We start from the raw sequence: 22,346 nt of genomic DNA on the forward strand, positions 1-22,346 counted from the left end.
GAGAGGTACTCATAGCTTAGTATTTGGTGGGTTTTCCTATTTGCCTACTAATGTAAAGGGAACATTTGTGTATCATGTCCATTTATGTGTAGTTATAACCATAATGAATCAGTTATGCTAATTACCGGCTCCACTGAAGTGGTCAGTTAGGGCATCTGTTAACTACCTCTACTTAAGCCTTCTGGCTAAACCAGAGTAGTTTAGTTATCATCATTGCTTTTAATGAAAAATGATTTCATATGGCATCTGTGTGACCAAAGTACTTTTTGTGTGTCCATATTGCTCTCGGTAGGTGATGGGGGTGAATATCCGTTATTCTCATTTAATAAACTAGAAAACTGAGGCAGGCAAGATTTTGACATTGCTTATGATTGTAGAATACGGTTTTAAGTGAGCAGTCCTTCACTTTGCACTGTCCTTTACAGGAGAATTACTACTTGTGGTTTCCAGAGTCTGACCATATAATAATGAAGCTGTTTTCCATGAACCATGCACAAAAATCAGTCCACTTACAATACTCTGTAATGATATAATTTTCTTGCTTTGCTTTTTAGTTGTTCTTACTTTAATGTTTTCACACAGGATTTCCTAATGATCATGACAACGGCAATAGAAAAGAAAGGTCATAAAGTCCTTGATATTCGGTGGTGAAACTGTGCATAAATTATTACATTTTGTACCAGGCACAATAGCACGTTCTAAAAAGATTAGTTAAAAGGAACTTGAAAGGCAGTAGAAGTGGTTCTTGCTTTCCAGATGGCTGGAGGGGCTGATTTATGAGGAATGAATAAATAAATTATGCATGGCACAGTTAAATGCATCTGAGGTAGTGTTATAGTAGTCTGTAAATTACAAGAAACATAAACACAGAGATCTGAATGAATGGGAGGAGGCGGCAAATAGAAAAAGGGTTTGAGTAACAGGAAAAAATTCAGAGCTATTCTTGTAGTCCATCTGTTCTCACTTGCCTGCCTCCGCAGCCTGGAACTCCTTGTCAGCAATTCAGTCATGCATGCATTCAGTATTTTATGGAACACCCAGATATGAACTGTACTGTTTTGGTAATGTTCTTCTTCCTCTCACTTCCTCACGTTTCTACCTAGCCTGCCTTGCTGCTACTCCCTAACTGTAGAATGAAGAGATATTCCTGGCAGAGAGTGCAGCATAGGTAAAGGAAGCAGCAGCATGAGAGACCCTTTTCTGCTCAATAAACAGAGGCTGTGAGTCTGGGGCATGAGGCTCAAGGGTGGGGATGGTTGACAGTTGGAGTAGGAGATAGGTTGGGAGAGCTTTTAGACCTTACCTTGTAACCAAGCAGTTACCAAATGATTTAAAAGCAGAGGAATGATGTGATTAGATTTATGTTTTAGAGAATGTATGGCAGTGTGGAGGATGGATTCAGGGGAAGGGTATGCGGAGACTGGAAGACCATTAAAATATTAGTTTTGAGCAATATAGGCAAAAGAGCAAAGGCCTAAATTAAGACAGCAGGAATGGAGATGGGGGAAGAATAAGTTCTGGAGAAATTTCGGAGTGAGCATCAATAAGACCAATTAGAGATGGAGAACAGACCAGAAACATCAGAGATGACTTAAAAGCCCAGGTGGAGTATGCTGCTAAGTCACTTCAGTCATGTCCGACTCTGTGATCCCATAGACGGCAGCCCACCAGGCTCCCCTGTCCCTGGGATTCTCCAGGCAAGAACACTGCAGTGGGTTGCCATTTCCTTCTCCAATGTGTGAAAGTGAAGTCGCTCAGTCATGTCCGACTCTAGCAACCCCATGGACTGCAGCCTACCAGGCTCCTCCCTCCATGGGATTTTCCAGGCAAGAGTACTGGAGTGGGGTGCCATTGCCTTCTCCGGCCAGGTGGAGTATAGGCAGGCCATTTCTCCCTTGCATGTGAGCATATGCCCAGACCACCCCTGCCAGCCTCAGCATAAGCTCCTGATGTCCCAGGGAAGGGGAAAAAACTCTTTTAAAAGGAAAAATATGACAGTGCGTGAAATACACCATGGAAGTTGTGAAACAGTTCTACTTGTTCTGCCCTGCTATTAGAAAAAAAACCAGAATGGAAAAACCTACCATCATCATCTCAGTTAGGCTCTCCCAAACTGACTCAAGCAATTTGTGTGCATGGTATGAGAAGCAGAAGGAAACGGAATTTGGGATCCATCACCCTCAAGATATCCAAACTTCCTAAACACTTAACCTAGTAATAGTAGCAGCAGCAGTAGCAGAAGTAGTAGTAGTAGTAGTGTTAGTTACTCAGTCAGAATCCGACTCTCTGCAACCCATGGACTGTAGCCCACCAGGCTCCTCTGTCCATGGGATCCTCCAGGCAAGAATACTGGAATGATTTGCCATTCCCTTCTCCAGGGGATCTTCCTGACCCAGGGATCAAACCCATGTCTCTTGCATTGCAGGCAGATTTTTTAAACACTTAGCCTAGGAGAATGGCAATTGTTATTGCTGCTTTTTGAGCTTGAAAAAAGAGTGACTGATATCAGAAGCTCTGTGCAGCCGTAAACCTCACTTGTTTTATATGCTGAACCCATAAAATGAGGTGTATGGTGATGGTCCACAGGCTTGAAAAGCTTTAAAGTTTCCTTAATGGGAAAATACCTGGTCAGATTCTAGAATGTACACCCTGTAATCTCTCCCCCATTTATGTGTTTATATTGTTGTCTTCAGTATATGTTTTATTTGGATCTACTGAGTTTTTACCCAGTGTCCCACCCAGGATACAACATTACATTTCATCATTGTGTCTCCTTGGGCCCCTCTTGGCTGTGATGGTTTCTTAGACTTTCTTTCTATTTGGTGATCTTGACAGTTTTGAGGAGTACTGGCCAGGTGTTTGTAGATTGTTGCTCAACTGGGATTAGTTTGATGTTTTTCTCATAATTAGACTGAAGCTTGGGGGAGAAGACTAGAGGTAAAATGTCTTTCTTACCACATTCATATCAACGGTATATGCCGTCAGTATGACTCATGACTGCTGATGTTCACCTTGATCACTTGGCTGAGGCAGTATTTATCAATTTTTTTGACTGTGAAATTATACTTTTTTCATCCTTTTGAAATGTGTTCTTTGGAAGGAAGTCACTGCATAGCTGACAAGAATAAGGAAGTTATTCTCTACCTCCTTGCGGATGAAGTATCTAAAGATACTATTTGGAATTGTTCTTCATTAGAGATTTCTCTATTCTCTCCCAGTTATTTATTCAATCACTTATTTATAACAGTAGGGACTCATTTCTTTAATCTTTGGACTATAATCTATTATTATTAATTTTATTCAAATGTTTCTAGCTGGGCATTCAAAGCTCTTTCAGTTGGCTCTGTTTCCCTTTGACATACCCCTGTCACTATGGAGGTTTCTTGAGCACTTACTTACTTCCTGGTACTACAACATACTCCAGGCCCATGTTATGTATTTCCTGACTCAGTCCTAGAATCAGCCATTTCTCCAAGGAGCCCTGGTTCCTTTCATTGGAGGATGGTATTAGAAACCAAGATCTGGGCCTTCAGTGTGCTTTTATCGATTGGGGTGTTGTTGATTCTAGGCCCTCTCAGTAAGGAAATACAAATATATCTGTATAATGACCTACATATTTAACTATCTGCATCTATATTAAGCTTAACATGAGATCATACTGATGTCTCTAATTCTAATGCATTAACACATGGTTCATTCTTGCCTTCTTCCCTTACTTGTCTGTAACCTTCCCCTTAAGGTAGTGAGAAACATGGCTCTCACCATCCACCATCCAATTTTTAACTGTTCATTTCCAGTGTACATGCGTGGATTTCAAATTGTTAACCCATATCCTTCATGGGAAACTACTTTATCAACTAGAATAAAGCACTTATACAAAATTCCTTTTGCCTTTACTTTTAAAAACTCCATTCATTTCTAGTTACTTGGGTCAGCATCTTTTTCTTTTACCCCTTTTAGTGAGGCTGCTTCACAAATTTGTAATATAATTAGATTCTTTTGTCACTTAATGCATTTCATCCTGGGATTTTTTTTAAATTGCATACATTAAGGTCCACTATTTGTGCTTTAAAGCTCTATAGATTTTGACAAGTATATGGTGACATGTATATAATATAGTATCATGCAGAATAGTTTCACTGCCCTGAGAAATCCAATGTCTTACCTATTTAATGTCCTTTCTTCTGAGCCCCTGGCAACCATCAATCCATTTTCATCTTCATAAATTTGTCTTTTCCAGGATATCTTTGGGCTTCCTGGGTGGCTCAGCCAGTAAAGAATCTGCCTGCAGTGCAGGAGACGTGGGTTTGATCCCTGGGTCAGGAAGATCCCCTGGAGAAAGGAATAGCTACCCACTCCAGTATTCTTGCCTGAAAAGTCCCATGGACAGAGGAGCCTGGTGGGCTATAGTCCATGGGGTCTCAAAGAGTTGGATACAACTGAGTGACTAACACTTTGAGAATTTCTTTATAAACGGAATCATACTGTGTGAAGAGTTTTCAGATTGGCTTCTTTCATTTAGCAATATGCATTTAAGGTTCTTCCATGTCTTTGTGTAGATTGATAGCTTATTCCTTTTCATTGCTGAATAATATTCCATTGTCCAGATATACCACAGTTAGTCTATTCATTCACCTACCTACTGCATAACATCTTGGTTTCTTCCAACTTTTAACAATTTTGACTAAAGCTGCTACAAATATCTGTGTGTGAGCTTTCCCATAGGCATAAGTTTTCAAGTCAGTTGGGTAAATATATGGGTGTGATTTCTGGATTATGTGATAAAACTTTTTAGTTTTATGAGAAGTTGCAAAACTGTCTTCTAAAGTGGCTGTGCCATTTTGTTTCCCTGTCAACAATGATTGATAGTTCCTGTAACTCCACATCCTTGCAAGCAGTTGGTATTGTTAGTGTTTTAGATTTTTGCCATTCTAATAGGTGTGCAGTGGGATCTCATTGTTAATTTGCTTTACCCTAATGACAAATGATGATGAGCATCTTTTCATTTGTTATTTGCCATCTGTATCTCTTCTTTGGTGAGGGTCAGATCTTTTGATTTTAGATCTTCTTTTCTAATATATACATTTAATACTATAAATTTCTAAGGACTGCTTTTGCTGTATCCCACACATTTTGTTATGTTGTATTTTCATTTTCACTTCAGAATGTTTGAAAAGTCATCTTGAGAGCTCTTTAACCCATGGCTTATTTGGAAGTGTGTTGCTTAATTTCCAGGTATTTTGACATTTTCCAGCTATTTTTCTGTAGGGTTCTAGTTTAATTCTCTTGTGTTAAGATTTATGTTAAACTGGCTAGGAATTGGGCTGTGTTTAATGTTTGGTGTAATCATTGGTGCTAGGAGGCTAAATCTCTCTCGTGTCCTTGTTTTTGTCTCCTCTCTTGACTGAGTTTCCTTAAGCACAACTCCCATTCTATGTCTTGCAGCTGTAATTCACTGTTATTAAGTATGAAAGTGAAACCATTAGCCACTCAGTCGTGTCCGACTCTTTGTGACCCCATGGACTGTAGCCCACCAGGCTCCTTTGTCCATGGGATTTCCCAGGCAAGAATACTGGAGTGGGTTGCCATTCCCTTCTCCAGGGGATCTTCCCAACCCAGGGATGGAACCCAGGTCTCCTGCATTGCTGGTGGATTCTTTACCTTCTGAGCCAGTATACAGGAGCCCTATTGGTATAGTGGTATGGTATGGGGGAATAGGTTATTTTTACAATTTTCTGGTTAAATCACAGTGTCTTTTGGACCTGTGTTTTGTATTTGACCTTCACAAAATATAATCCAGTGGTATAGCGTTTTGTTTTCCCTGCCCCTTACTCCTGTCAGCATTTCCAATGCATTTCCAGGAAGCCCAGACCCCTGACTTGGCTTTTTTTCCCTTAGGTTAGATTAGGAGGCTGGAGTGGGGCTGGAGAGGGAAGAATACCCTTCCCCCACCTGGGATAAGTCTCACGCAAAGTATTTTCCCCTGGAGCATAGGCCTTTGTTAGAATGACCTGTTTGGCCTATTTCACAATGAGAACTCTTAGCTTCTGATCAGAGTCTGGAGGAGGTCTTTCTTTGAGAACACCAAAGTATAGGCTCAGAAGTTTCTTATTCTCACATAAGTCCACACTCAGCCTTCAGAAATTAGTCAGAATTGCCATTTAAGTGGCCAGGTAAGCAGATCTTTCTCGGTGTCTTTTCAGATAAGCCTGTCTCTTCAGATTTGGGGGTTGGAATTTCCCTTGCAACCTTATAATTCCCTGGTGAGTTCTGGAAAAGTTACTCATTTTTCAGTTTTTTCTAGCCTTTTCTTGTTCAAATAGGAGTGACTTCTTTTTTATTTATTTATTTTCACTGAAGTATAGTTAACTTACAGTGTTGTATTAGTTTCAAGTGAACAGCAAGACAGCTGAGCTATTTACTTGTAAGGGTTGAATCTGGAAGCTCCCCATTTATTTTCTAATTAGTTACACCGCTTTGGTCCCCTCTTGAAATAAGAAAATTAGAGGACAAACATTTGACCTCTAATAAATCCTGAGTGGATTCTTTTGAACCGCACTTGTTCCAGTTTATGACATTCTAGGGTAGAGGAAAGGGTTACTCTGATGTTTCGGGAGTGTTGTGGTGAGTGTTTCTGGGGTCTGTGGCTAGCGGGTTCCCCAGAGATTTGGTAACCATGTTGGTATAGCTCTGGTTAGCCGTAGACCAGATGCATTTGGTCCTAGGTGTGCCCTCCTTCACTGCTGAGCTGAATCTTTCTTTTCCAAGATTAGTACCATTTTATGATCTTGCCAGAAGAGTATTCTGTAACCATGCAATCAAAATACCTTTGAAATTCTTCAAAGCTAAGGTCTTCTCAAAAGTCATTTAGCACAATGTATGAATGATACACAAGTAGTTGTTGCTAAAATAATGAGTATGAGGGTGGGAAAGGACTGTAAAAATCATACATGTTAATACACCCTCATTTTACAGATGGGGAACCATAAAGCCACAGAGATGAAGGCAGTTGCTCAGGGTGACAAAATTACTGAGTTATGGAGCTAGGCTTAGAATCTGTATCTTCTTACTGCTGCACAACAGGCCTGATCACGAAGACTATTTTTCCCATTGACTTTCACTTAAAAATTTAGTAAGCCATCTTCTTTCTGGTACATTTCTCCTGGTGTTGTCTGAAACCTGTCGCCTGTTTTGTTTACAAATACCCCAGTGGTCTGCCTCTCACAATAGAAGTCTGTCCTTCGCAATGTCTTCTGTTTCTAATCTTCTAGCTGCATTATTGTTATTTTTCTTTTTAGAAACACACATAACACATAAACACACCTCACTGTTAGAGATTCAAACAATGCACATGTATATAACATGTAAAAGTCCTCCCCCTCACTGCCAACTTCCCACTCCAGAGATAACCCTTCGAAATAATTCAGTTATGACCCTTTCAATTCTTTTTCTATCCAGTTAACACAGAGATACACAATTAATTTTTTAAAATCTACTTATTATTTTGGAAATAGCTTTTTTCACATAGTAAGTTTGGGAGATTTGTCTATTTCAGTACACATCAGTCTGCTTCTTTCCTTGTGCTATTCCCCCATTACTGGACTCTTTCATTGTTCCCAGTGCTGCAGTGAATAACATTCATATGTTGGTGTACGCAGGTCCAAGTGTTTAAGAGCAATTCCTAGATTATATGTGTGTGTGCTTAACTCATTTTTGTTTGGTTTGGGTGTTCCATATACCATGTGGGATCTTAATTCCCTGACTAGGGATCAAACCTGTGCCCCCTGCATTAGCAGCATGAGGTCTTAACCACTGGAAGTCCTAAATAATTTTTTTGTCCATAATATCACACTATTCCTATGAGTTTGGGAAGAATCTCCTACTTGCTGTTTCCTCTCTTGAAGTTTTTCCCCCTGCCAAAGAATGATTGCTAATCTCTTTTTCCCCAGCTTCCTTTTGGAGATTAATAGAGAGAAACCAATGTAGGCTCAGTACAGAAGAACTGGTGAGTTGCTGCTTCTAAAATAATAGGTATAAGTAATTACATAGGCTTGTGCTAGCCAAAGGGTTTCTCAATACTCTGGTATGGAACGTACTTCTTAGAGCAAGATCTCCCTATCCATTACATTTCCCAGTCCTCTTGTCAGTTCCTTGTAAAGTATAAAGTTGAGAAGGAAGGGATGAAGAAGCAAGTAAGGGAGCAGAGGGCTATTTTCTTTATATAGACAACCCTCTCAGCAATACTGTCAAACCTAGCCCTTCTAATTCCATTTCTGCATCCATTTTGTACAGTGGTACCAAACCAAGCTCCTCAAGTTGTTTTTGCAAACACTGGTAACTCTGGCAGTTAGCACCCTGGCTCCACTGGTAATGAAAGTGAGTTGGGTGGGGGAACTTCTAGATTACAACAGATGGCTGGGAACAGAAAGCTTAAAAGATACACCGTCAAGCAAATGTCTACAGTCCTGTGGGGACAGAGCTGTATCCAATGGGAGCCATGGAGTCTGAAGGTGTTATTAGAATCTAGATAAATGCTTATCTCAAAAGCCTTTTTTCCTGTCCCTTTCTGCCATGCCCCATCTTCCTGTATACTTCTTGTAACCCTCAAACTTTATTTTAATAGCACATATGTATTTGTTACTGTTGTTGCAGTTCTGATGCCCATCTCTCTCAACATCTGATTGAACTTGTGTCTCTTACGTCTCCTGCATTGGCAGGTGGGTTCTTTACCACTAGCGCCACCTGGGAAGCCCAGCTCTCAGCAGTCAGTCCTTACATGGGTGCAGGGTTGACCTTCAGAACAACACAGGCACCGAGCCGACAGGTTGAATGTCCCGGAGCTTCTTGGTGTTCCAGCTCCTGCATCATGGGAAAGTGCAGGAGCCTCTGGGGGATGGTTGTGGGGGAAGAGAGTCCTTAGGAAAGAGTAGTTATCTCTCTACAGCTACTCACAAAGTGAGGTATTTCACTATGTAACAACCAGTATGGCTTTACAGATATGTATCAATGGAATGCGTGCCTGCTAAGTTACTTTACCACTAGTACCACATGGGAAGCCCAATCAATGGAAATAGTCACCCTGAACAAGTGCCCTAGGAGCCAAACTAAGATAGTATATTAAAGCATAACAGTCCTGTGACACTCTCCAGGGCCTTGATGAGAGGGCTGCTTCACTAATATTTGCTTTTCAACTGGTGGGTATGGGTTAGTGGGAAAGCAAAATGGAGGCACAAACTGATAGAAGGGTCCTAAAAATGTTGACTAATTACTGAGGCTTCAACTGTAATATATTCTCAACCATAGAGGTGAATGGAATGTGAAAGAGTTCATGGCTTGTTGGGAGATCTGGAAGAGATGAACCAGTACAAGAAGGGAAAGGGGTGCAGATAGGAAAGTGAGAAGTGGCTCATAATAAACTCTTAGTACTTGCTGTTGAATGAAGGTACAATTTTAAAAATCACAGGATGAATATCTGCTGATGTGTGCTCGGTAGAATGTTGACTGTTTTTGTATGTGTGCTTTTAGCTTTGCAAAAATACAAAATATCCCCGTAAAAACTGAAATATATTCTAAAAATGGAACTATTTTCCAAGTCCTCTGATGCATACCAATAGCCCTGCTGCATTTCTCTGTGTGCTTATTTCTATCTTTAGGCAGCTGCCAATAAGTGAGCCCACATGTAGTGTGGTTCTCACTAAAGCAGTATGTCAGGGTGCACAAGGTTTCTTTCTATCCTCTTTCCCCTTGTGTTTCTGTTAGTGTTTAACTAATTCACTTAATCAGTTACTGTTCAACTCCCCCAGGAAATTCCTAATGGCATATTGGTTAGAGATTGAAATAAACATTAATTCTCAAATTGGAATTTATTTTCCTGTATCTTAAGGGGTTTTCTAGTTTTAAGCATCATGTGATTTTTAGAAGATATTAGAAAGTGGTTTCCATAAAGGGAAATGAGCAAAATACATTCATTTATATGCATCCTAATTCAGCCATGTGCTTTTAAACACCCATTAATTAAGTTTTTACACCTCACCAGGAAAGCTGTTTCAAGGTTGACTTTTTTTTCTGACTAGTTTTTCGTTCATTTTTGTCCCAGACTCAAGCAAAGCAGATAAGCTTTAGGGGACCTTTCTTTTATCATTTGAGATCCAGAGGTACTTTAACTTGAATCATTTTCCTGCTAGAGCATTAAAACCATTTCTTATATAACTTATGTTAAATGGCACACTATGCCTTCAAAACTTATCTAAGTTTTACCTTTGCGTGTGTGTGTGTAGACACAAGAATATAGACTTGCCTAAGTTCCGAAGAATAGCCAGGAGAGATAAGAAAGCCTTCCTCAGCAATCAATGCAAAGAAATAGAGTAAAGCAACAGAATGGGAAAGACTGGAGATCTCTTCAAGAAAATTAGAGATACCAAGGGAGCATTTCAGGCAAAGATGGGCTCAATAAAGGACAGAAATGGTATGGACCTAACAGAAGCAGAAGATAGTAAGAAGAGGTGGCAAGAATACACAGAAGAATTGTACAAAAAAGATCTTCATGACCCAGATAATCACAATGGTGTGATCACTCACCTAGAGCCAGACATCCTGGAATGTGAAGTCAAGTGGGCCTTAGAAAGCATCACTATGAACAAAGTTAGTGGATGTGATGGAATTCCAGTTGAGCTATTTCAAATCCTGAAAGATGATGCTGTGAAAGTGCTGCACTCAATATGCCAGCAAATTTGGAAAACTCAGCAGTGGCCACAAGACTGGAAAAGGTCCGTTTTCATTCCAATCCCTAAGAAAGGCAATCCCAAAGAATGCTCAAACTATCGCACAATTGCACTCATCTCACACGCTAGTAAAGTAATGCTCAAAATTCTCCAAGCCAGGCTTCAGCAATATGTGAACCGAGAACTTCCAGATGTTCAAGCTAGTTTTAGAAAAAGCGAGGAACCAGAGATCAAATTGCCAATATCTGCTGGATCATTGAAAAAGCAAGAGAGTTCCAGAAAAACATCTATTTCTGCTTTATTGACTATGCCAAAGCCTTCGACTGTGTGGATCACAATAAACTGTGGAAAATTCTGAAGGAGATGGGAATACCAGACCACCTGACCTGCCTCTTGAGAAACCTGTATGTGGGTCAGGAAGCAACAGTTAGAACTAGACATGGAACAACAGACTGGTTCCAAATAGGAAAAGGAGTATGTCAAGGCTGTATATTGTCACCCTGCTTATTTAACTTACATGCAGAGTACATCATGAGAAATGCTGGGCTGGAAGAAGCACAAGCTGAAATCAAGATTGCTGGGAGAAATATCAATAACCTCAGATATGCAGATGACACCACCCTTATGGCAGAGAGTGAAGAGGAACTAAAAAGCCTCTTGATGAAAGTGAAAGAGGAGAGTGAAAAAGTTGGCTTAAAGCTTAACATTCAGAAAACTAAGATCATGGCATCTGGTCCCATCATGGGAAACAGATGGGGAGACAGTGTGTCAGACTTTATTTTTTTGTGCTCCAGAATCACTGCAGATGGTGATTGCAGCCATGAAATTAAAAGACGCTTACTCCTCGGAAGGAAAGTTATGACCAACCTAGATAGCATATTAAAAAGCAGAGACATTACTTTGCCAACAAAAGTCTGTCTGGTCAAGGCTATGGTTTTTCCAGTGGTCATGTATGGATGTAAGAGTTGGACTGTGAAGAAAGCTGAGTGCCGAAAAATTGATGCTTTTGAACTGTGGTGTTGGAGAAGACTCTTGAGAGTCCCTTGGACTGCACAAGGAGATCCAACCAGTCCATCCTGAAGGAGATAAGTCCTGGGTGTTCACTGGAAGGACTGATGCTGAAGCTGAAACTCCAATACTTTGGCCACCTGATGCAAAGAACTGACTCATTGGAAAAGACCCTGATGCTGGGAGGGATTGGGGGCAGGAGGAGAAGGGGACGACAGAGGATGAGATGGTTGGATGGCATCACCGCGACTCGATGGGCATGAGTTTGAGTAAACTCCAGGAGTTTGTGATGGTAGGGAGGCCTGGCGTGCTGCGATTCATGGGGTCGCAAAGAGTTGGACACGACTGAGCAACTGAACTGAACTGAAGGACCCCAATCTTGATATTTAGAGCTGTTGTTTAATTTTGCTTTTTTTCTTGGCAGAGTATTTACACACCAGAAGCTTAACTTTTAAAAAAAAATCTCCCTGTTTTTAAATTGAAGTATAGTTGATTTATAGCATTTCAAGTGTACAGCAAAGTGATTCCGTTTATATATACTTTTCCAGATTATTAATATTTTCCCTTATAGGTTACTACAAGATATTGACTATAGTCCCTGCATTATACAGTAGGTCCTTGTTTATCTAAAGAAGCTTAAGTCTTAATCCACTGTTTTTTGGAAAGCTTTTTGTGTTTTGCTACTGTTTGTACCTCAGTAGTTGATCTGGAATGGAATCATTTCTACACTTGTTCTTGATAACTTAGTTTTATGAATTTAATATTTCTTTCTACTAAGTAAAAAAAATGCTAAGAAAACAGACCAATTGGATGTGGAATAAGACTCACAGCTTAAGCTATTTGTCATCAAGTCATATATAGATACCTCTGTGAAAGAGTACAGTTTCATCTCTCTCATTGATAAAACCTTAAAAAGTAGTAGTATCATTGTCATCATCCTTATTATACACTTAAAGTATGTTTTCCTATTCTAAAAACTATGATGAATATCTTCTAATTTCTAGTCCATACTGGTGTCAAATCCCCATTAAGTGGTCTTCCTATGTTGAAAGTTTTAAAAACTGTTGTAGGAGCAACTAACATATTAGAAACAGAAAATGATCTGATCAGATCTGTGCTCCACAAAAATAACTCTGTCCCCAAATATTAACTTTATTGTTGTGGTTTTATCATAGGATACATTAAAATTGGTAAGCATTTCTTTCTCTTATTTCATAGTAATTGACCTACACCTGACAGCCTGTATAAAGGAACATGTGCTAGAGATTATACCTTTGGCAGAGAAGGGAATAGTGGGGTAGAAGAGAGTAAAAGAAATATAATGTCAAATTCTGAATACCATTGCCTCATTTATTTTTTTAATTGAAGTATAGTTGATTTATGATATTGTGTTAATTTCTGGTATACAGTAGAGAGATTCATTTATACATTTTGGGGAGGATGGGAGATAATTTTTTTTTTGGAGAGAATTTTAATGTAGCCACCAAATTAAAGGATAAAAACATACTGTAAACATAACTTAATTTAGAATCATAAACAAAATGTGAAGTAGACTGACTAGTAAAATTCATCAAATGTTGGTCAGGAAAATTTTATAGTAATAAAGTAACACAGGTGCCTCCTTTTCTAAAAATCACAAGAAGCAATTGCATAAATTACAGCCAAAAATTGAATACAACAATTCTCATTGTAGTTTTAGTGTGTGCGTGTGTGTGTATATATACACTAAATATATCTATATTCCTTTTCATATTCTTTTCCCTTATAGACTATTACAAAATATTGAGTATTAGTTTCCTATGTTGGTTATCTATTTTATATATAGTTGTGTGCTTCTGCTAATCCCAAACTCCTAATTTATCTCCCTTTCCTTCCTCTTTAGTAACTGTAAGTTTGTTTTATATGTCTGTGAGTCTGTTTCTATTTTGTAAATAAGTTCATTTGTATCTTTTTTAGATTCTGCATATAAGTGGTATCATACAACATTTGTCTTTCTCTGCATTACTTCACTTAGTATGATAATATTTAGATCCAACCATGTTGCTACAAATCCAGTGCCTCATTTCTTAATCTGAATTGTAATTAAATCTCATTTTAGTAGGAGGACTGTGTCATAGCTGTCAGTCCTCTAGTTTTCAAAAGAGGTAAATTTACGTGGAATAAAATAGTTCCTCCACAGAAGCACTGATGGAGCATTTGAAAAACACATGAAATTTCACCAGAAGTTATTGACATGGTACTAGTTATGCAATCCAGTTACTGTGCATTGAAGATCTATACATTTTTTAAGTACCAAAAACTAGTATGTTATAGTGTAAATAATTAATAAGGTAATGAAGTCTTAGTATAAGTGAATATATTCTGTAGTGGTCTTCAGATACTACACATAGAATCCCATTTAGTAAAGAAAACTTGGAAGGAGGCTTGTGAGGTTGGCCCTGTCATCCTCTTTAAGTAAGAAATACGTACTTTTCTAAAAGTATAATTGTACAATACAGTCACACTTGAGTCATAGCTTTTGCTTTTTAAACTTGTTAGTTTTTTGCCACAATACTATCAGTTGCTGCTTCATTTTACTTCTTGTTAGTGCTAGGTTAGTTCATCAAGAACTGGGATACTGTCATAGTGATGGACTGGACCAAAAGCATGTAGGTTCCATGTTTTATTATATTGATATTTTAGGATGCATCAGGCCTTAAGAATTGGTGAGGGTAATCACAACATTTTGAAACACCATATTTAGGTCTGATTATTGGAGCACACCGACTAGATTAATGTTTATAATAGTGGCTGTTCTGTGCATTCACTTAGGTGGTTAGGAGATGGCAATTTTCTTTTCTTTTTCTCCAGTTCTGTTGAGAAAAAATTGACATACATCACTGTATAAGTTTAAGGTATAAATCAGGATGCTTTGATTTACATACATTGTGAAATGATTACTACAGTGAGTTCGACTAACATCCATCTTCTCATATTGTTGTTGTTTAGTCGCTAAGTTGTGTCTGACTCTTTGTGACCCCATGGACTGTAGCCCACCAGGCTCCGTCTGTCCATGAGATTCTCCAGGCAAGAATACTGGAGTGGGTAGCCATTCCCTTCTCCAGGGGATCTTCCCAACCCAGGGATCAAACCTGGGTCTCCTGCATTGCAGGCAGATTCTTTACCCTCTGAGCCACCAGGGAAGCCCATCTCATATAGATACAATAAAAGGAAAAGAAAGAAGAAAAGAGAAAGTTCTCTCCTTATGGTGAGAACGCTTAAGATTTACTCTCTTAACAACTTTACTATATATATACACATATATATATATATATCAGTGTTACCTCAGTGTTACCTATATGTAGAGATGGCAATTTAATTCTTCTTTACTGCATTAACCTTTTGCTTATTGCACAGTTCATTAAGACTTGCTGAACAGTAGCCTTCAGAATAGGACCAGAGAAGGGAAAGTCTTTAAAACAGTGCAGATGTACTAGTGAATTAATTTTCATGGCTGAAATAACTACTTTTACCCAGGTTGGATTAATGAGACCAGACTTGATACTGCTTTCTAGGTAGAGTGCTACTGCTAAGTAACAACTCATTTTCTTGACTGCTTTCTGAGTTTTCAAAGTTACTAGGAGGTATTAAAGACCTGACTTTGTATGCTAAGTTCATATGTGGTTCAGTTTTTCATAATTTTCTCTATAGAAAGACATAAGCTATGTGTATACAGTTTAAAGAATAATCATAATGTGAATACTCAGGTAACCCCTGCCCAGATTAAGAAAAATTGCCAGCTTCCCAAAGCCCAACCCTCACCATGTGCTCCATCCAGAAGGTGACTCCCCTCTCTCCCTAGTCAGCTACTGTCTTTACTTTTGGCATTTTCTTGTTTCCCCTTATAATGTAGTCACTTACATGGGTATCCTAAAACCATATAACTTAGGTTTGTCTGCCTTTGAACTTACATGAATAAAATCATGTTATGTGCTCTCTTGTGTCTGGCATCTTTCATTCATTTCACTAATTTAGCTCGCTACTCAGGTGAGATTTTTATCTGTGTTATTGGTATCCAGTGCATTAAAAAAAAAAGCCTTTCCATATTTGCCTGTCTCTTTTTCCCTCCCCCTTTTTAAAATATTTAAGATCCCTGTAATTTTAAATGCTTTCTGATATTTATAATTTGCCTTCTTAGATTTTCTGCTAAATGAGGTCTGAAAACCTTAAATTTGTCTGAATCCCAGTTTTCTGAACTGACCTGACTGCCTCTGGTTTGATGGCATTTGTTTAGATGAGACTACATCTTTAAGGCTTCTGTGCTTAGTTAAAAATCTTCTTTCTCCAAGGCTGGTCCAAGGGTCTGGTCACGTGATTCCAACAGTGACATCACATTCTGACCGCCAGGGAACATTGGTGGTTCTTTAGGTGGTGTTTGTTCCTGTGAAAGGCAGAGAATACAGCAAGTGCCCTTCTAAAGCAGTTCAGACCGGGGCTCCTTCTGTAAAAGCTCCTCAACCTAAATGAGGAAATGCGGGCTGCCAAGGTTATTTCTTCTTTGAGGCAGAAAAAAAGAAAGCTGTGATTGAAGGTAAGCAGGCTTGAGCCTGGCCAAGGACCAAAGCATGACCCCAGGGAGAAGGGGGTCTGGAGAATCACAAGCAGTCTGTTGTCGGATTCTAATCATTGCCTGCTCTTTCCGAGCTGCCTGACAATTTGCGTTTATAATAGACTATCTACAAAGAAGGATGATTCAGTACTCATGTTACCCAGTGATGTAATAGGATTTTTTCTTTCCTGTTAGGAAGCTGTTGCAGATCTTCATTTTGTCTTAATATCCTTTGAACTGGGGGCCTCATTTGATACCTAGTGTAACATTAGATATCTAGTAGAAGCTTTTTAAAAATCAGTTTCACAAAATCCTTTGAAAATTTCTCCTGAAAGGAGCACACTTAAACCAGAGCAAATTGAATTGAAGCATTAACCTGCTTGAAAAAGTCAGTTTCTGGTTGGTTGGTGTCCTGTGTACATGTCAGCATTTGTCTTGAGAATTGAAAGAGCTTGGTTCCCTCCTGCCCCACATACTTTAGCCTCTTTCTGCCCTCCTTCCCAGCTGGCTGTTTCCCTCCAATCTCTCAGACAACACACCAGCATTCATCTTTATCAGCATGCCACTGACATGATAGGAAATGCTGAGCTGGTGATTCAGCAGACAACCATTTCATGGTCAGGTATGCTTGAAGATACGGAAAGGACTTTGGTTAGGGGTTTTAAGATTAACTTGTTCACCTCCTCCACTCCCCCCCACCTCACCCCCACTTACTGTGATTTGGATTCTGCAGAGCTTTTCCTTTCAGCTGTGCCTTGTTTGTGAAAGGTATGCTGAACTAGGTATTTGGAAGACTTAGAATTTGTAAACCAGGTGCAACTTGGGTGTTAATTCAAACTTGTCCTTTGAGAGTGCTCAAATTGTCTGTTAGTTGAGGATGTAGCTGGGGGGAGACGAGGTCAGCTTGGGCCCACTTTAGCCTTCTCTGCAGAGGAACTTATCATCAAACAGTCTGGATATAGCTTTGTCCCTGCCAAGGTTGGTGTTGCAAATGTGAGCTGTGGCTAGTTGAGTTCATTGATGGCATTACTCTGCATTTTTCCTCAGTGTGCATTTGCATGCATTCCTGAATATAGTTTTACATTTTGTGTTTAATAGTGAAATTTTGTTCTACCAGAGGATTGTGGAAATATGTAAAGAAGTTTGTTAAGTAATACTAAGTAACTTTGTGTAAGTGTCACTTCTGAGTTTAAATACTCCTCCCTCATCCCAACAGTTAATCAAACAAACTTGGGCTCACCTGATATTTACTGGGTTGTGGCAGTGTGCTAGACACTGGAGAAGGCAATGGTGAATCAGAGATAGGGCTACCCTCAAAGAGCTTCTAGTCTAGAAAGGAAGATAAAACATTTACTTAAGTTATTATAGTAGAAGTGCTAAAAACGAAGCAGGTAAATGTGATTGTTGGCCAAATGGATATGTTTCTTTCAGTTGAAGGATCAGGGAGGGACCTGTCATTTCTGAGCCATGCACTTTTCTTTAAATCTCTACTTGGAAATCTTAGACAGTCCTGGCATACTCAGTAAAAGTTTCCACAGGCCCATGACATCAAGGATCAAAGTCTTATACCCATGGAAGTGAAATATGTACATTCCAGCCAGCTTAACTCTGGAAGAGACCCACATGCTTTCTTTGGAGTCCCTACTCAGGCAAAAGCCACCTCTGAGGATTGAATTACTGCCTTGTAAATGTATTAATAAAATGGCTTCTGATGTAATTTGTCTGCAAAAACCTTTGACCCTTTTGTCTTCCTCCCAAAACATAAACTGAAATATCTAAACTGCTCCAAGCTCTTGTCTTTTGTTTCATACATCCTTTTACCCTGTATTTCAACTGTCAGTTCTCTGTTTGTACTGTCGTTCTCATCTGTCCCTTTCCATTCACACTGCCTTGAGACGCTCATTGTTTTGTGCCTAAACCACAGAAACCTCTGAATGTGAAGGATGTTCCTGCCAGGTGATCATTCTGCTTTATCAACATACCCTAACTATAGTCATCTGATAGTTTAAGGGCTCACCTGGTGCTCAAAAAGGAGGTATTAAAAATGTCCAAAGTGTCTGTATTACTAATGTCTTCTTTCTGTTCAATCCAGAGAATAGGTCATACAATGGTGGAGGAATAGGTTCTTCAAATAGGATGATGGACTTCTTGGAGGAGCCAATCCCTGGTGTGGGGACCTATGATGATTTCAATACAATTGATTGGGTGAGAGAGAAGTCTCGAGACCGGGATAGGCACCGAGAGGTAAGACAAAAGATGCTTTGTGAGCTGAGTGTTAGGAAATATCAGGAGAAGTTGAAAATATATATTCTTTCCATATATAACCCTCTGCCCTGGATGTGGCTGAATTTATTTTCTGTTGGCCATGTAGGGTTTTATTTTATTTTTATTTTTAAGGCATCTTGAAAATAATTTATATTTAATGATGATTTATCTTCCTATAGTGAGTGGTTGAAAAGGATCATTGGGTGTAAATGCCTATGTAGAAAGGTGAAAACAGTTGGTGGGAGGGACCAAAATAAATTTCAAAATCTTTCTTCCCCATCTCATCTTTCTTTATGGTTTTCCCTTGAAGCAGAATTTTTACAACTAAGAAAAGTAAGTGGACTCTTTTTAAAGAAAAAGAGTGTTTACTGAAGCTTACAGGATAAACCTGTGATTATAGCTCTTTTACAAGTATAAAACCAAAGCACATTTATGCATTGAAGTAAAAACTGCAAGACCAATCAAATTCAAATCAATGACATTAATTTAGTATGATAGTTAATAGAAGTACTTAGAGCTGTGGCTCAGTTTTGTTTTGAATATGACAAGAGAACCTCCATACTTTTGTCTTTTCAAAGTACTGTGAAAACTTCTCAGAGCAGCCCACCAAGGTCATTTGCCTTTAACTTACTGCTGAGTATCATTTAAATCAGGGAATCACAATTTCTAGTCTGAGTCAGGAGCACGTGGAGAGCTTATTCAGCCCCCATCATCCTGATTCAATGGGAAACATGTCTTCAACCAACAGTAGGTATGATTATTTTTTCTTTTTTTTTTTCTGCTTTGAGTCCAAATTTAAAATTTGCTTTTTAAGTTGACTCCATTTTCTCCTGAGTTCCTTGTTTCCTCCTCTCAGACCTGAGTGAATCTCCTGAGCCGTCAGGTTCAGGTCACTTTTCATTCCTTTCCCGGCTCCCTGCTTTTCTCATGACCACCTGAGCCCAGGATTGTCCCAGGTACAGGTTTTGAGAAGTTTCTTTGTAATCCTTAGACTTGTGATAATCCCACTGAGTTTTCTTCCAACTCAAAAAGGTGATCTCTATAAAACATTTTGTTAAGATTCCTGCTATTTGGGAACATATCCATGTATTCTTTCTATTATATTAATTCATCAGGCAGACTTTAAAATATAGTTTTATAGCCTTAGAATCTTTTTCTCTATATAATTCAGAGTTTAGTTTGTCATCATTTGCTTATTCAACATGTTACTCAGATTGTGAAAACCACCTGTGAAATGACAGGAGTACATTTCCCATTATATCAATATGGTTGCATCTGAGACATTATATCAAATAATAATAATTCAGAATCAATTGAAATGTGTTTATCAAATGTTCAAAGGAGACCTTTTTTAAGCATTAGCTGTTCATCATCTGAATGGAAACACTGTCAGGGAAAAGTGTCACCTCATCTACTTTCGGCATTTCAATTGGAAACTTAAAGTCATAAGTCTAAATGAAATTTTAAAGTGCTTTTAACATCTGCCTGCTAATGCAGGAGATGCAGGAGGCACAAGTTCAATCCCTGGGTTGGGAAGATCCCCTGGAGGAGGAAATGGCAACCCCCTCCAGTGTTCTTGCTTGGAGAACCCCATGGACAGAGGAGCCTGGCAGGCTATAGTCCATGGGGTTGCAAAGAGTCAAACATGACTGAGCAACTAAACACAGCACAGCACACAATAATTTACTCATGATGTAGCTGCAGATCAAGATGGGGTAGCTAACTTTCAGTTTCAAAGATAAGAAATAGAGGCAGAGAAAGGGGAAGTACTAATGCCAAAGTTGTCAGAATGCTTGGTTTTGAAATGTGAGCACTGAAGAGCTAAATTGACAAGGCTAGGGCCTAAAAAGGTAAACATTTCTGTGCCTCTTGATAGCTGCAGATATTCCCAGCAGGTTTTTGAGAATGAAAGAGATCATCCCTAATATCATTTAGGAACCACAGTCACTACAGTTAGGGGTTTGTGGTATCAAGTCTTAGAATTTGCCTGACCTGAATTACAGCCCCATGTAGTAAACTTCAGATTGTATTTTCACCAAATAAGCCCATATTTATGTATTCTTTGAAAAACAATCAGACTATTTTCTGTGAGTCAAGAGACCATTTTAGGACTATCTGATGTCCAGGCCAGAAGGAGACCACTGCAGTAAGCAAAACAGGTTGATGTTATAAGAAATTAGCAACTATGGGGCTTCCCTGGTGGCTCGGTGGTAAAGAATCTGCCTGCCGATGCAGGAGCCATGCATTCAATCTCTGATCTGGGAAGATCCCATGAGCCAAGGAGCAACTGAACTAAGCCCATCAGTCTGTGTGCCACAACTGCTGAGCCTGTGCTCTAGAGCCTGGGAACTGCAACTACTGAGCCCACGTGCTGCAACTATTGAAGCCCAAGCACCATACAGCCCATAATCCAGGACAAGAGAAGCCACCTCAGTGAGAAGCCCATTCAGCACAACTAGAGAGTAGTCCCTGCTCTCTGCAACTAGAGAAAAACCTGAGCAGCAGCGAAGACCTAGCACAGCCAACAACAACAACAACAAAATCTCTAGAAGGCTTCCCTGGTGGTCCAGTGGTTAAGTATCCACCTGCCAATGCAGGGGACGTGGGTTCGATCCCTCCTCCAGTAAGATCCCACGTGTCGTGGGGCAACTCAGTGCATGTGCCATAACTATGGAGCCTGTATGCCTAGAGTCTGTGCTCTGCAACAGGAGAAGCCACCGCAGTGAGAAGCCTGCACACTACAGCAAAGAGTAGCCCCTGCTCACCACAACTAAAGAAAGCCCATGTGCAACAAGGGAGACCCAGTGCAGCCAGAAATAATAAATAAAAGACAAAGGCCATATTAAAAATAAAAGAAATTAGCTGCTAAATAGGGAAGCCTTGAATAAGGTACTTGCAGGCATTGCAATACTGGAGATGAAGGTGGGGTTTGGTAAAACAAGGTTCAATAAACCTCAAAGTTCTTGGTGACTTTGGTTCAGCCAAAGACTTGAGAAGTAACTCTAAATTGGTCTCCTAATGAATAGGTTTGTCTTTGTGTTTCTTTATTGCACATTTTGATGTGAAAAAGCAAGGGTGTGTGTAAAATCTATCAATGTTTTCTCATTTCTCCCTAGATTACCAACAAAAGCAAAGAATCAACATGGGCCTTAATTCACAGTGTGAGCGATGCTTTTTCTGGCTGGTTGTTGATGCTACTTATTGGGCTTTTATCAGGTATGGTAAACCATGTTAACTTTCTAAACAGATTTCCTAAAATTGTGGTGTGCCTGTCCCCCAAGTCATGAACTGAATTGAATGCTGTGCTTTACTGTTTTCCTACATGAAATCACTCATGGACCTTTTGGAAGCTTGATGACTGTAACTGAAAAGAGGTACTGATACCTCATCTCCTTCATTAAATAAATGAGATTAAATAAGGAAATGCATTTAAGTGCATTTGTATACTATAAAATATTATATCCATTTTAAGGTGCTGTTAGCTCTGACTTTTGAAGCTTATCTTGAGGAAGAACTTGTCTGTTGGAGATGGGATTTTTTTGTTTTGTTTTCATTTTTTTGGGGGGAGGGGTGGGAGCAACTCTGTGACTGACAGGATCTTGATCTCTGACCAGGGATTGAACCCATGCCCTGGCAGTGAAAGCATCAAGTCCTAACCACTGGACCACCAGGGAATTCCCAGTTGTTTTTTTTTAACATATACCACATGGGTAAAGAATCTGCCTGCAATGCAAGAGACCTGGGTTCGATCCCTGGGTCAGGAA

At 39.4% G+C, this 22,346-nt stretch overlaps 1 protein-coding gene across 2 annotated transcripts in view; it reads left to right on the top strand.

Annotated features, from left to right (window-relative positions):
- The window catches only part of CLCN5 (chloride voltage-gated channel 5), a 186,196-nt gene that overhangs the window by 139,249 nt on the left and 24,601 nt on the right, over window positions 1-22,346 (top strand). The window contains exons 1-3 of one of the 2 annotated variants that reach the window (XM_020897508.2): window positions 16,109-16,299; window positions 18,410-18,561; window positions 21,699-21,798. In XM_020897508.2, the coding sequence (XP_020753167.1) occupies window positions 18,454-18,561; window positions 21,699-21,798 (208 nt within the window). In that variant the 5' untranslated portion in view covers window positions 16,109-16,299; window positions 18,410-18,453. Of the gene's footprint in view, window positions 1-16,108; window positions 16,300-18,409; window positions 18,562-21,698; window positions 21,799-22,346 lie in introns of those variants that run through there. The other variant, XM_020897507.2, reaches the window with a different exon arrangement.

The sequence above is a fragment of the Odocoileus virginianus genome, unplaced genomic scaffold, assembly GCF_023699985.2.
Source record: "Odocoileus virginianus isolate 20LAN1187 ecotype Illinois unplaced genomic scaffold, Ovbor_1.2 Unplaced_Contig_22, whole genome shotgun sequence".
In the NCBI taxonomy this organism is placed as follows: Eukaryota; Metazoa; Chordata; class Mammalia; order Artiodactyla; family Cervidae; genus Odocoileus; species Odocoileus virginianus.